At 42.1% G+C, this 14,738-nt stretch overlaps 2 protein-coding genes across 5 annotated transcripts; one reads left to right on the top strand and one right to left on the bottom strand.

The window, feature by feature from the left end:
* Positions 1 to 7: 7 nt before the first annotated feature.
* pnkp (polynucleotide kinase 3'-phosphatase) lies at positions 8 to 6,145 on the bottom strand. Its single transcript, XM_022760479.1, has 17 exons — positions 5,798 to 6,145; positions 4,741 to 4,787; positions 4,269 to 4,547; positions 3,794 to 4,102; positions 3,145 to 3,224; positions 2,963 to 3,020; positions 2,732 to 2,839; positions 2,571 to 2,642; positions 2,298 to 2,346; positions 1,903 to 1,973; positions 1,637 to 1,729; positions 1,442 to 1,538; positions 1,284 to 1,345; positions 943 to 1,052; positions 659 to 746; positions 498 to 565; positions 8 to 354 (listed from the first exon to the last, which is right to left on the bottom strand). The coding sequence occupies exons 1-17, from the start codon at positions 6,060 to 6,062 to the stop codon at positions 234 to 236; spliced, it is 1,977 nt and encodes a 658-aa protein (XP_022616200.1). The 5' UTR covers positions 6,063 to 6,145; the 3' UTR covers positions 8 to 233.
* Positions 5,573 to 14,722, top strand: LOC111232815 (TRPM8 channel-associated factor homolog). 4 transcript variants are annotated; one of them, XM_022760473.1, is made up of 15 exons: positions 6,225 to 6,399; positions 6,466 to 6,500; positions 6,953 to 7,032; positions 7,215 to 7,989; positions 8,514 to 8,730; positions 9,016 to 9,307; positions 10,391 to 10,692; positions 10,891 to 11,065; positions 11,273 to 11,275; positions 11,444 to 11,538; positions 11,758 to 11,968; positions 12,747 to 12,983; positions 13,185 to 13,408; positions 13,562 to 13,675; positions 13,934 to 14,722. In XM_022760473.1, the coding sequence occupies exons 4-15, from the start codon at positions 7,343 to 7,345 to the stop codon at positions 14,174 to 14,176; spliced, it is 2,760 nt and encodes a 919-aa protein (XP_022616194.1). In that variant the 5' UTR covers positions 6,225 to 6,399; positions 6,466 to 6,500; positions 6,953 to 7,032; positions 7,215 to 7,342; the 3' UTR covers positions 14,177 to 14,722. The 4 variants fall into 4 exon arrangements, with proteins under 4 accessions (XP_022616195.1, XP_022616196.1, XP_022616194.1 ...); XM_022760474.1 differs by lacking the exons at positions 6,225 to 6,399; positions 6,466 to 6,500 and adding an exon at positions 5,573 to 5,649; XM_022760476.1 differs by lacking the exon at positions 11,273 to 11,275.
* Positions 14,723 to 14,738: the final 16 nt, after the last annotated feature.

The raw sequence follows: 14,738 nt of genomic DNA, 5'->3' as shown, positions 1-14,738 counted from the left end.
TGTATCTGTACATTCATATGGGTATAACACTGAATGGAAGGATGTGATTCTGCGCTCTATGTCTAGTTAACATCACCGGTCTTGGTCTGTAGTTAGAGTCAATTAGCCAAACAGTAATCTTATAAGCCAGGATGTACAGAGACTGCACAGATGTCAGCGTCGAGCCCATACACCTGGCTGAAATGTAAAAAGAAAAAAAAAATCATGCTGGTGTTAGAAAGCCAGCTGTCCAATCAGCCCTCAGAAAACTGTCTAAACAGCGTTTCTGATTGGCTGTCTTTGAAGTTTGGGACAAAGTGGATCTGGAGGATCTCGGAAAATCCCTCAGAGAGAGCGGGAGCCACAAAGTGTTTCCTTTCCAGAGAAAGAGAGAGGGAGAGGGGTCAGAAAAATATCTTGTCTGAAAATTTCAGCTAACACTATAAAATCTACAATGTTTAGTTTGTGTTAATGCCAGGATTCAAAGCCTACTGAGTCAATATAGTTAACAAGCTTACTTGTAGCTGTGGAAAATCATCTCATTGACCTTGACATGTTTGCTATCTGATGGAGCCATTTCACGGAACTGGGAACAAGAGTAATGCATTAAAACAAAGACACACACACTATTCATGACCAGCCAAGATAAAACAAAACAGAGTGGAGAGGTGAATCATACCCTGTTGTTGTGTTTGGCTTGCTCCAGAGAGGCTGAAAAGTGGAAACAACGACAGGGCACTCCTGCTGCTTTGGCCACGTCCACGTATCTGGAAAATTCCATATTGGTTAGACAGAGAAAAACAAATGCACATACAAGCAGCAGTAGTATACACAGTACATGTTTTTGTGCAATATCCTGCTGTGTTTGAACCAGGTTAAAAGGTATACAGGGGATTAACATGACTGTTCTTAGCTGAATGATATGCATTCTACACAGTAAATGCTAATACAGCTGTGCTTTACCGTTTGCGAGACTCAAGGTCTGGGCTGGTGTTGTCAACGGCAACACTGCGGCCCTCCTTCAGAGCGCGCTCACACGCCGACACACAGCTCTGCCATGAACCGAGTGTGTCCTGACACAGAAATAAAACAAAACAGGGAGGGCTTTAAGGACCGAAAATTAATATGAAATTAATATAAAAACCCTAATGATTGTTATCTTCATCATCTTGGTCATTATGATCATTATTACAACACTTAAGACTTGTGCATCAAATAGAAAAGCAGGAACACAAACATCAGAGTAAAGCATTAGCTGCCATTAATTTTGGAGCCAGAGTCCTGCTCATATAAGGTCCACTCACCCTGTTGACATATGCGTAGCCTTTTGGAACAATATGGGTTTGGAAGAAAGTGGATTTTCCCGCTGCAGAGAAAGGGAAGGGTGAACAAGATAAGGAGGATGTTGACAGGAGGATTAACCAGAAAAACAAGCTGTGATACATCGTCCACTTTCACTTACATGCGGGGAAACCCACGGCAACAATGACTTCTGTCTGGCTGGATGTGAGTGAGGCCGATGGCGGGTCGTACAGCCTGACAGTGGAGTCAAGCTTCCTCTAGCAATTCAGATAGAGAGAAACATTTACATCAATACAAACAGACATACATTTAAGAAAAGAAAACACAGTACACACCCATCGCTCATTGTACTCACAGGGTCAAAATCAGGCAGGCTATAGGGGGCGCTCTTCCAGCCCAAAAAGTACTCCTCAGGGGTGTGGAACTGCAAGCCAATGTTCAGAGCAAACTACAAACACAAGAAGGAAGACAGTAACTGGTACACACACTGCTCAGGTTTTAGCATTTATCTCCATAAAATGGTATCATGGAGAAACATCGACTCACAGTTAAGACTTAAGATACACAATACCTCAAAAAGAAATTAGCACAACTGACCAGAGTAAGAATCTTAGGTCTTACCAGTCGGTCACTGCTGGAGAAATCCTTCTTCTTCTTCCCTGGAGCCCAGTTCTCTGGTCTACCTGCAGCATCTGTGCACAGAGGTAAAGTCAGAAGCAGCAAAAAGCCTCCAAATTTATGCACTTTGAAGAGGTTAATTCTAAATCACATCTGGACTCAAGGTTAGGGGTTTACAGTAGTAAGGTTAGGTGTAACACTGAGGAGATTTCAGGTAGTTAGGGACTGACCGGGTTAAGATCTGGGACCATTTTTGGGTTTAGGGGAAAGGATGGAAGAAAGATTGAACTAAAAGCTTGGATTTCCATATGTGCATCTGAGTGATATCAGATCAGATAACTGAGAACACATACAGTAGCTACCTGTAAGTATGGGCTGATTTTATCAAGTCCACTCACCTCCTACATAAAAACTCTTTCTCTTGTCAACAGTGACTCCATCATTAGCCTATGCAGGGAAAACACAGGCAGACACACTTAATTAAAACAAAAACACACTGTTCATAGTCAAACATGCAGAAACAAAAGTAAACAATGTGAGGAATAATCAAAGGGCGGTTTCTATGACTATCTAATTCATGTAATTTATGTTCATCTCAGTGCAAATACTGTATATGAGGGTGTGGTTCTTATAAAATACAGGTTTGATCTTCGATCTCGACTGACAATTACCTTCTCACACAAGTGATTCCACATTCCCATAACTGGTTTCCTGTAGATACCAGGACCGGCTGCTACAAACACCTGAGACACAGACACAGAGGGCATCCAAACATCTGCTTTACGTACAACATCTGCTTAAGTGCTAAGAGTCAGTCTCCATTATAGCGAACCTGCACAGATAGCTGCAGCGTGGTGAGGATGTCCTCCACTTTAGACTTGAAGATTTCTGGTCTCAGTTTGCCTCTAGCGATCCCCATCTGGTTGGTGAAGAACACCACCTGCAAGGAGAGAGCAAGGGGTAGAGTAGGAAATCCAGTGGCAAACACTGCTAGAGGACATACAATTCAATCATATCTCACTGGCTTTAATCTTGCAAAGTTCACTAAATATTATTAGCTCACCTTATATCCTTTTTTGAGTAAAGCGGCCAGTCTGGGCTGAATCTCTGGGTACAGAATCCTGTAATCACAAGGATGATTACAACAAATCATGCAGATATGAGATATAATCTATAAGCCACTGATGGTCATGTATCGCACTTCTTAACAATAGCAAATAGGAACATTCAGGAGTGTTGACATACTTCCAGTCATCTGGTGCAGTGGGAAAAACTTTCCCTGACTTGGTGGTGATGATGCAGCCATCTATGTCAAACCCAGCAATCTGGAGGTGGAGAGGAGAAGGGGAACTATTCAGACAATTTCAAATACGCTGGATGATATCACCAGCTTTATAACCTGTAACACAAACTTCTAGAAGGTATAGACATCATTTGAAATTCATGACCTTCATCTCCCAGAAATCATGTAAGGTGATGTCAGTAAAGCCCTACACAGCATTTCTGTGTTTACTGAAAAAAGTTTACAAGAGCAAAAGATTGTGTATCACTGGTGTTTAGCAGCAGAAAATAAGGCTGCTGATTATTTTCTCGAATAATGAATAATTAATTAATCGTTTCGTTTGATGTATAAAACATCAGAAAAAGTAAAAAATGCCTTCTACAGTGTCCCAGAGCTCATGTATTTTGTATTTAACTGTCTTGTTTTGTCCAACCAACGGTCCAAACCGAAGATATTCAGTTTACACTGATGTAACTTTGAGAAAAGCAACGAATCATGACAATTAAGAAGCTGGAATCAGTCAATTTTATTTTCAGTTTTGCTTGAAAATTGAGTTACTCTGGGATTGGGGATTCTTTTTTTTTTTACATAAAACACTGAAACAGTTCCCACCTTGTCACTCGCTCTGACTCCAGCAGCAGTATAGAGCATCAGGTTGCCTATCTGCTGCCAACTGCTCTTTACACAGGCCTTTGATGATGATGGTGATGAAGAAGATGAAGGCTGGGTGCTGTTACTCCTCTCTGTCGTGGACTTCTCAGCCAACTCCTGCAGCTGCTTGAGCTTTTCCTCTGCCAGTCTCTCCTCCTCATCCTCCTCCTCTTCTTCTTTCATCCAACCATCCGAGGCCTCCTCCTCCTCTACCCTTTGGCGCTTCACCTCAGGGTGCCCCCTCTCTGGGCTCAGTCGTCTTTTGGATGACTGAAGAGAAGAGTGAAAAACACACTGTTTATCATTTTCTGTTTTCTGACTTCAAATGATAAATGTCATCTTTGTAGTAACATTACAGGAATAAACAAATAAGATGCATAAAATAATGCAAAAAATAGATTTAAACTCAGTAAACAAAAAGCACTAAATGTGTTACCTTTGTGGGGGAAGTAGAAAAGAAATCCTTTATGCTGCGTTTAGGTGTCGGACTCGACTGTTGTTCTTTCACTTTTCCGTTCCTTCCTCCTTTAGTCTTATCAGTGGCTTTCAGCCCTCTCTGTGCAGAGCTGGAGGCTGTACCATTTGAGCTCAGGGAGTAGTGTAGTTGAAACGGATGGTTCTGGTTAACCAGGTAGAGAGTGCCTCCATGGGCGAGTTTACCAGACTGGCCCCGGCCCAGCTTCTCACCGTCCAGGAAACTGGGATTGGGACCCAGCTGAGGTGGAAAACAGGACATGTAAGAACTCTGTACTGTAGCATTTATACAATTAGTTTACGGGTTGTATAATGACCTGAGTGGGTCCAGGCAGTAAAGAGAGAAGAGTGCCGACATCACATTTTGATCGCGTCAAATATTAACACAGGAACACTAACTGAATTACAAACTGCAGCACCGTTTGTTTTCATACCTGAGTAAAAACCACATCCTGGTCTGCATAGCAAGCCACCGCCTTCACTGGTGGGAAACAAAGATTAGTACCATCACAAACATATACTCACAGACACACACACATTTCAATATACATATTCATTAAGAGCTGAAATAATTATTTCAGAAAGCAGTTCAGTGATTGTTGGAGAATTAATATACAACAATTTGGAATTTTAAAGTTAATTTTATAAAACAATTTCACTGGGTCCAGCTTTTCATATGTGAATATTCACTGGATCTCTTGGTCTATAATCACAATTAGGTCTAATAAACCTGCAGCTTGAAATTGAAATTGAAATTATATCTATTTTCCCATATGCCATCTTAAAATGTCGTTTGGACCAATAGTCCAAAACTCAAAGATAATATGTTTACAATTACATAAAGAGAGAGAGAGAGAGAGAGAGAGAGAAAGGAGCAAATCCTTATGTTTAATAAGCCTGAACTGCAGATATTTTGCTTTGTTGTTTGAAACGACTCATTTGCGACTCAAATGAATAATCGTTTATCATTTTAATTGTCTGCTCATCCCCTGTGACTTCTCCCATTTCTGTAACTGTTTTATTTGATCAATCTTACTGTGGATTCATATTTCTCTTTCTGTAAAATAAAAGAAAGAAAAAAGGTAGTAAAAGCAGAACTCCCCATGCTGTGTGGAGGTCGTGGGTCAGTCTATGGTAAACACATTTAAGGATGATTGTTTTCTTCTCCCTGTCAGATCTGGAGTGGGCGGGGTTAATTTATTTATTGTTTATACTTGTCGATGGTTAAATAGGTGCTATGCTCTTCCTGGTTTCACTGTGCGTGAAGGGAGGCATTACAGTAGTCCAAGAGAGAGACAACCGTGGTCGGGACCAGGAGCTGGGTGGCTTAATTACGGAGTCCGGTAAGGCCTGATTTTACTTGTGTTGTATAATGCAACGCGGCACGAGTGAGAGACGGGTGTAACATAAGACATTTTCCCCTAAGCTACTTAGCAGTTTTACGCTGCGTTGTATTAAGTAAGTATTACATTATGTTGAACTCTTCCTCACCCTGGTGCCTGGAGCATTTCTTGTCGGCGACCCCGGTCTCCGGACCCCGGCCCAGAATCACAGCTCGTCCGTCCTCTAGAGGGACCCGAGCTCCAGAGGCACCAACCAACGTGCACGACATCCGAACGAACAACCACAGCGAGACGGCAGCTCTACTTTCAGCCAAACCGTGTGTTTGTGAACGACTCGTTCCATAAACCAATGGAGCCGAGACACAGAGAGCAAAACGTTCCCAGCACGTCTTTGCTACGTGTCTTATCAACATGTAGAGTCTCTACTTGTGGCCACAACTTTCTTCGTATTTGAGTTGGTTAGTGAAGAGCACTTGAGTAAACCGGAGGGGGCGTGTTTCTGCGCTGCACCCGCGTTCCTTTGGAAAAACACTCTCGTTGAGAAACTTGCTCAGCTTGAAAGTTCCGCCCTGACTTTTCCAGGAGTCATACAGTGTCCAGTAATCTTACAACTCTGGAATTTAACGTACGTCCACTTGGTGAAATAGTTGTTATTATAAATGTAGTTATTTTTGGTGGACTAATTTAGTGTTATTTCTTGTGCATTTAAGAAGTGTTTTCGGTTTCGGTTTTGAATATCTTGGGTGAAAGGTGGCAATAATTGGGTGAAACGCGTACTGTATGTGCTCCACCCAGTCAGGTAGAAAAGAGCCGAAGAAAAGTAAAGTCAAGACACAAGGCGAAAGAAGATGGTAAAGCCTTTTATGTATAATTATAAATGTTTTCATGTTTTTCTATTTTGTCCATAAGTTGGTTAGAGAAATCCTTTTTTATTTAAAAGTAAACTTTTTATCCACAATTTAAAACACTAAACAAAATGAAAACAAAGATTATCTAAGACTTCTGTTACATAGTCATCATAAGTTTGTTTAATAAACAAAATCACAGATGTGCTGATTGGGTAATTTTACAGACAAAATCTTGTGTAAACATCCATAAATATATATTCCTGTACATTCTCGGCCAGTGTGTCTCCATATTAACACTGAGAATGTTGAAAGACAGGTTTTTTGTCGACAGAACTATCCCTTGTTATTTGATCGGGCTTGCAACAGCCTGTCCTCCCCCCTCTTTTTGTTATTTGCATAAATACTCACTCCCGTTTTTGTGGTCATATATATTCTTTCACTGTCTTGTTGGATAGTGTTCTTGGTCGGGAGTCTGTTTGGAGAACTGTTGTGCTACAGTGTATTACTACAGATAGAAAGACAACTTCACGTTCAGGTAAAAAAAAAAAAAAAATCACTTTATACTTTTAGATAGATTTTGGTTGTAGTAAAAATCTTTTGTCTCTCAACCAGCTATAGATTGACATTTTGTTGTGTTAACTTGATTGTCATGAAAGTGTAATGCATAAACCTTGAGTAGTACTTTTATTTTTTGCTTCTCTCTTTCTATTCCCACAGGACAGCCTGACATATGAAAGATATCTTGGTGTAACTGTTTAAACAACATACATCTGAATCAACTCCTTTTTTTGCCTTCCTGCCCATCACCCTCTTCATCAATCTTCAGAGCCTCAGTCCTTCTCACCATGTCCACCCAGCCCCCCCAAACCCACCATGAAGCAGCATATATGTCCCTTATGAGAGGCTTGCAAGAGCTGGATCTCCATGGCCCCTCTGTTCCCAGCGACCTGGTTCTGATTGGAGACCACGCCTTTCCTTTGGCAATGAACAGCCGAGGCCAGGTCCCGATGGCTGCCTCTCTCTACGGGCGTGGAAGGATTGTGGTCCTGGGTCATGAGGGCTACCTGACAGCTTTCCCTGCTCTGGTAGAGAACGCTCTGACGTGGCTGAGAGGAGATGGATCTGACAACCTGTCTGTGGGGATCCAAAGGAACATCATGGCGGTCGCCGATAACCTCAGCAAAGCCAGCTTCCAGGCCAATGTTGTGGGGGCCTTCAGCAACAACCTGGAGGTTGGTGTATATGTGACGGATGCCTACAGTGTGGGTGCAGACCCAAAGGACCTGGTGGCGTTTCTGAAAGCTGGAGGAGGAGTGCTAATAGCAGGTCAGGCGTGGAGCTGGGCTGCAGATCACCCTAAAGAGAACACACTGCTTCAGTTTGGAGGGAATAAGGTTTCTGGTGTGGCAGGGATCTACTTCTCTGAGCATCCGGGTGAGGTAGAGTGCCTGCCAGTCTATCCTCAAATCCCGTCCTCCTGGATGGCTGTAGTGTGAGTGTATACTGTACTTTTCTTTTATTGCACATTTTAGAGATGTTCCACTTTGCAAAATGACAACTTCTATCTGAAAACTTCTCTACACATATGGCCCTTCTGTTATTACATTATTATTAATATTGACATTTTCACTTTATCATGGAAGCCATTTAATTCAATTATTTTTAGGATGCATTATAATAAATCTAAGAAATAAAAAGCATAACAATAATAAGAATATATGAATAATCTTAAAATAGTTGTTGAGATACCTACCATATAGCTGCGCAGTTCCCGGTTAGATTATAGCCTTTATTGCATGTCACCATCTAAACAAAAACCATAATAAGAATAATTTTTTTGTCAGTCATTAACATATGGTTGTACTTTCATCATACATGCACTCTTACTTATACTCATTGTACTTCATCATACTGAAGCAAAACCAGCCCTATTACAAAGTGTGAGTGATACACTTATTCTTTACTTTAATTCAATAATATACTCTTTCTCCCCCCCCCCCCCCCCCCCCAATACAGAATTGGTAGAGATTTTGAGGACGACTTGGAGTTCTTACTCCAGGGTGTTTCAGAGTTTGACCTCCAGGGTGGAATAATAGTTTCTGAGGTTATGGTCCACGGCCCTCTAACCTTCCCCATCGGTACCACAAAGGATGGACAAGCGTTCCTGGCGGGAGCCTACTATGGGCAGGGACGGGTCATTGTGGTTAGTCATGAAGGACTTCTGGGACGAGAGGTAAAATCTACTTTAAAGATTGGTGTTAAGATTTCTGCCTTGATCGATCAAATTGAGCACATAATGAAATTTTTCTCATATAGTGTAGGTAAAAAATGATCAAATATACAGTAGATAGTGTGATCTCAGTAGATATGATTTCTTTGCATATTTATTTGTCACATATTAACCTCAGACCAGCAGCAGTTGGCTGTCTGTGTGCTAAATAATGAGTGTGCGGATCTGCCAAATCTTTTTACAGGATTAACTGCTGTCTTTGTTTTGAAATTATTCCTGTCATTACAGACTCTGGCTCCATTTTGGAACAATGCCATTCACTGGTTGGATGAAGGCCGGCAGGGGGTCGTTGGTGTCGCGCCTGCTAACGCCCTCAAAGTTCTCAGCAAGTCAGGGCTTCAGTGTGAGAAGACCAACTTCAGAGAAGACCTGAGTGTGTTTGTGTGTACAGCGTACAGCGCTGAGAAAGTGGAGGAAATCCAAAACTTTGTGGCAGAGGGAGGAGGCCTGCTGATTGGTGGCCATGCCTGGTACTGGGCACAGTCGCATGCTGGACAAAACACAATGACAGATTTCGCAGGTAAGATAATGCACCACCTGCCCAGTTCATGATTATATAACATGATGCATGTCAAGCATATTCCAGGCACTGCTGACAGAGACAGGAGAGTCGGCTGTCTGGATGCCTGCAGCGGTGGCAGACTTGATGAGTAAGGGTCAGGTGATGCTCAAAAGTAGTTTGTACGATGTGTTGTTCAACCTCTTCATAAATGTATTTATGTCTGGCGGGGCCAGTCGTGAGGAGGTGTATGTCATTTCAATAACACATTATAACACACACAAGTACACATTCTCAGACGGTCTCTCCTGGAAGGTAATCATAGTGTTACACTCGGTTGTGCAAACAAGAAGTGCAGACAGACAGTTGCATTACAAAAAAAAAGAGAGCTTGTTTGACAAGTTCAAACCCTGTTGGAAAGTTACAGAAATTGTCAGACACAGCCTCCCTTTGTGCGACATTAGAAAGTTTTAGGGGGGGGGGTTCCAAAGATATTTGACCATCCAACAAGCAGTTCTGTAGTGGTATGTTGGCACTAACAAGAGTCAGGCACCTGAGTTGGTTCAGTGACTGCAGAGGAAGGTGCCAAATGGTGCGGGGCTGGAGCAGTTGGCGGCTGGATCATTTCCATAAAGTGGTAGTTAAATGGAGGCAGAATACATTTGAGGAGAAGCCAAAGTACTGAGCAGCAGGAGGAAGGAGTACTGGACAATTGTAGAGAAACTGTAGAGCGGCAGACTTGGCCCAGATAATATGACTTACTTGTGTCCAGGGGTTTCATGTTGGTATGAACCCTTGATGTCAAGCCAGTAGCCGACAGCAGCAGACACACCAAGAAACCAGTGTAAACTCCTGCTTAGAAAGGTTGTTGAACTTGAGGGAACGGGGGGCTTGGTCGATCTCTAAGTAGACGGAAATGTGCAAGGATCCTCACAACAATGCAGGAGAGCCAGTGAAAAGCTTGGTAGTGTCTTGATAGTACAGGCAGTAGCCAAGATGGTAAAGACATTCTGGTAAAGGTGAATGCAAAAAGTGCACGGGCAGTATACATAACCCACAATATAGCACAGCAGGTCAAGTCAGGTTTGCTTCAATGTCTTTCAGGGAACAAGATCCTGAACAAAATGGGCATAAGCCTTTTGGGAGCACCAATGACAGGGGGTTTATTCAAGGCTCCTGTACCCAGCCAGGCCGTCAAAGACACCTACCACTTCCGCCACCTTCTCCGCCGCTTTGCTGGCCATGTGAACAAGGGGGAGGAACTCACCGAGCATGAGCAGGGATCTCTTAAAAAGCTGGGCAGCGACTGCTCCAACTACTTGAACCTGAAGGCTCATGACTGCCCCTCCTATACACAGGTTATGTCCACCCTCACTGATGTCTTACTGAGGTCAGGCATGCCACAGGTGAGTGGACAAAATAAAATGAACTCTTATTAAAACAGTAAAATAAAAAATATTCCAAATAACGTGTTTTTGAGTTGTGCCAAAGAATTATACTGTAGATCATAAATGTTGTATATGGTTATTATATGACAGCTATCAACCAGTCAGATGTTTCAGAACAACATCCTTTATAATATTCATTATTCATTTTCTTTCAAGGTGTGTGGCAGCAGCCCTGTGAAGAGTCCCAAAGACCACCTGCTCCTCAGTGTGGGGACAGAGTTGTATAAGGTTTGCCCAGATCCTGACGCTCTCCTGCCTCACCTCATCAAGGATAACCCGTTGATGCCAGTTGTCTATAACCACAGGATCATGATTAATGTTAACACAGCAGGTCAGATCTTGTTTTTTGTTGACAAATCTATCAAATACAGTTGTTACGAGATCAATATGTTCAATATGATCAATATGTGAAATATGTCTTTTAGATTTTATACGTGTAAATACATGAGTATAACTTTGCTGCTGCTCTGTGTGTGTGTGTGTGTGTGTGTGTGTGTGTGTGTGTGTCTATAACCACACATGATTAATGTTAATACAGCAGGTCAGAGCACGTGGACAAATGCAGAACAGAATTATAATAAGTAACCTATGTGTTTGCAGAACGGTGATTGATTTTCAATTAACATAATTATGTGTGTGTGTGTGTGTGTGTGTGTGTGTGTGTGTGTGTGTGTGTGTGTGTGTGTGTGTGTGTGTGTGTGTGTGTTAGGAAAGGAGGAGTGGATCAGTACAGGTCTTTACCTCTCTCCTGGTATGAAGACCTACATGGCCATACCAGCAGACATCGTCAACAAGGGGTGGAAGGTACAGTCCACAAAATCAAACATTAGGACTATAGAGTTCAAGTTTAGACTTTGAGATTCAAAAAGAAATCCCCTCACTAACAAATCAACTAAACCATAATCCATATCCCATAATGCAGCTGTATGCTTCCTGTGCTGTAGAACTGGTAATGACTGTTAGCAGTCAAAGAAAATGGTCCAGGTCTTCAAAGCAGTAACACATATTCCACGTCTTCCTCAGGTCCAGATCGGCTGTCAGACAGACAAACTGAAGGCTGCAGAGATAAAGAGAGCTCCATGTGTTCATGTACAATTCCCCATAACCTCCGAGATGATGCAGGTGTGGAACCTCTGGGGGGGACTCATCTACCTGGTTGCCCCACCCAAAACACAAGTGGAGGGAGTAGAGGTCGTAGTGCAGATGGCTGTACCTGCGCCCTATTATAAATCTGGTAAGTGTTCAGTGGGTCGAACTGTCATGCAGTATGTGTTTGCCGATGTGTGTATCTGTGGGTCCTCGTGGGGTCAGTGGAAGAAGTGTGGTGATTTTTGTTCTCTGTAGTATGGGATAAATGTGGTTGTGTAGAAATTCAGGGAAACATATATTAAGATGGAAATGCTGGGTCCATTTTACTCTTATGAACTGATACCTCACACAAAGATCCAGTTAACAGTCTCACCACTCCCTCTCTAAATCAATGCATGTTTGCTAGTCCATTGGTAACCATACTAACAGTTTGCACCCTGCTTTGTGCTGCGTTAGTAGTTAACTCTCACAGGGGACATGGACCTAACCTCAAATGAACTACAAACACACTTTAAAACATGGATGAGGATTTCAACACAGTTCCTCTTTTTGCCTGTTGTTAAGTGGCCATAGTACTTGGATGGATACTTTTACTCTCACCCTTTGTCCCACCAAGGACTATGTGGTGAATGAATTTATATCAGATGCATTGGTTTTTCATGGTCTTGTTTGCAGCCTGGCTTCTATGTTCCTGATTAACTGTTTAATCTATAGTAGATTTACAGTTGTATGAACCTAGTCCTTACATTATATTTAAGCAGTCTAGCCATTCATGAAAGACAGTCATTGTATAGATGTTTTCTTGGAAATGTAGTTCTTGACATTGCAGGTTTGTACTCTTTCTCACATGGGGCATTATATATGAGATAATGTAAAAATTCAAAGCTCAGTTTTGAACACATCCATCCCTTTGTTCTCTTCAGGCGTGACAACACCAGCCGATTGGTCCTTGCTGCGCACTGCTCCCTCACCCTGGGCAGAGTTGGAGTTTGACAACATCATCCTCACTGTGCCATCAGATGTTGTTCGGGACCTGGAGCGCCCCGATGAGTTGGCGGCGCACTGGGATGCCATCATGAGGGCCATTGCTGACCTGGCAGCAAAACCACACAAATTCCCCCGCAAGGAACGCTTTGTGGCAGATGTGCAGATTTCCCATGGTGAGTGTGTTTGGCTTGAATATTGTAAATGCCTGTTTCTTGTTTGCTCATCCTATTGAGAGTCCTGGGGAGATGGAGCCTCTCACAACTCATGCTGGATGAGAGGCATGGACAGGTGGACAGTCCTACAGTGTTTCTCCACCGTAGCTAACCCTAAAGAGCATCGCTATAAAATAGTTTTTCTGATTTTCCTCTGCTCAGGTTGGATGCATGCAGGTTATCCTATCATGATGTACAATACTGCAGCGGCTGACCTGATAAACGTTGACCATGCCAGGAGTAAAGGCTTATGGGGCCCCATCCATGAACTGGGACACAACCAGCAGAGAGGCTGCTGGGAGTTCCCATCACACACCACAGAGTGTACATGCAACCTGTGGTCAGTGTATGTGCATGAAGAGGTGCTGGGGATCAACAGGGAACAGGTAGAGTTAATCAGAAAGACCGTGTTTTAAGGTGTATTATGACACAAATTTATATCAGTAGACATCAACAACTCTTTTTTTATCCTTTGTTGAGAGAAGTATTTAAATTTTCATCGAGATTATATTGTTTCACAATCATCTTGTTCAACGCAGGCTCACGAAGCTATGACTTTAGAAAATCGAAAGAGACGAGCAGAGGAGTATGCTAAGGGGGGCAAGAATCTCAGCTGCTGGAGCGTGTGGGTGGCCCTGGAGACATATATGCAGGTAAGAGAGAATTATTCTATATTACATTATGTAGACAAAATATACTCAGATCACACTGGAGTCACATATTTAACAAAATCACACACCCCATAGGCCAAAAAATGCATATTAGACTGACAGTCTATAACCCTATTTGATCCATTGAGGCTGTATTGCTCATTACACATCAGACAACAAAAATGTTGGGTTAAAAATTTTAAGACAACACTTTTATTTTTATTTTTACATTTCCGTCTACCTTTTTCTCCTTCCATGTAGCTCCAGGAGAAGTTTGGCTGGGATGCCTTTAAGAGGGTGTTCGCTGCCTACCATGACATGAGCGACTTTCCCGGCGACAACAAAGGAAAGATGAACCTGTATGCTGAGACTTTCTCGTACAATGTGGAGATGAACCTGTGTGGATTCTTTAAGGCCTGGGGCTGGCCCATCGAACCAGCTACTGAAGAGAAACTCTCCAGCCTGCCTCCCTGGGGTGACCACCCTATGGTCCAGTATGACTGAACTTCAGTCTGCTGCTGATTAAAGTGCAGAAAGATGGGTTCAATGAATACCAAACACTTTATTTAGTGGGAAATTCAATTAACTGACTTTGTTTTCTTTTTTGTTTTTGATATATTTTACCACATTTATAGTAATATTTTAAAAGAGGTAGAAGTTATATACAGAAGATACATACAGCTTTTAAATTCAATAGTTCCATGAGAAATGGACCAATAATTGTGATTATCTTAGTGGCAAATACAGTTGGGCAGTTGTTAAACACTTTAAAACCAAGAGCTAAACTATTTTCTTTTCACTTCAATTTCTTTATGAAATTGTTGAGTGGTTTGGTGTAGGCATAATTAGCTAGTATAAACAATATAATTTACTGTGTTGCACTTTACCTCCTAATATTAAGTAACTAAAATTTTACAATGAGGGTTTTCAGCTGCACATGTTGCCATCAACTCCAATTTATCAATGACTTGACAATTGGTATTTGCTGGGTATGTGGTTTCATTATCACGAATGTATTAATCTGTGTACTATATAATTCCATTTGAATATATTGTATAATGTGTAA

The sequence above is a fragment of the Seriola dumerili genome, unplaced genomic scaffold (assembly GCF_002260705.1).
Source record: "Seriola dumerili isolate Sdu_G_001 unplaced genomic scaffold, Sdu_1.0 BDQW01000337.1, whole genome shotgun sequence".
NCBI classification, from domain to species: domain Eukaryota; kingdom Metazoa; phylum Chordata; class Actinopteri; order Carangiformes; family Carangidae; genus Seriola; species Seriola dumerili.
This window is presented reverse-complemented; position numbering and strand designations above follow the sequence as displayed.

Excerpts from the sequence above, each read along its gene's own strand:
- pnkp (XM_022760479.1), bottom strand. The coding sequence starts at position 6,062 with ATGTTGATAAGACACGTAGCAAAGACGTGCTGGGAACGTTTTGCTCTC. Across the intron at positions 3,021-3,144 it reads ACTGCACCAGATGACTGGAA|GATTCTGTACCCAGAGATTC; the intron begins GTATGTCAACAC and ends TTGTGATTACAG. Across the intron at positions 1,346-1,441 it reads TGCCGTGGGTTTCCCCGCAT|CGGGAAAATCCACTTTCTTC; the intron begins GTAAGTGAAAGT and ends CTTTCTCTGCAG.
- LOC111232815 (XM_022760474.1), top strand. The coding sequence starts at position 7,343 with ATGTCCACCCAGCCCCCCCAAACCCACCATGAAGCAGCATATATGTCC. Across the intron at positions 9,308-10,390 it reads CACAATGACAGATTTCGCAG|GGAACAAGATCCTGAACAAA; the intron begins GTAAGATAATGC and ends AATGTCTTTCAG. Across the intron at positions 13,676-13,933 it reads CCCTGGAGACATATATGCAG|CTCCAGGAGAAGTTTGGCTG; the intron begins GTAAGAGAGAAT and ends CCTTCCATGTAG.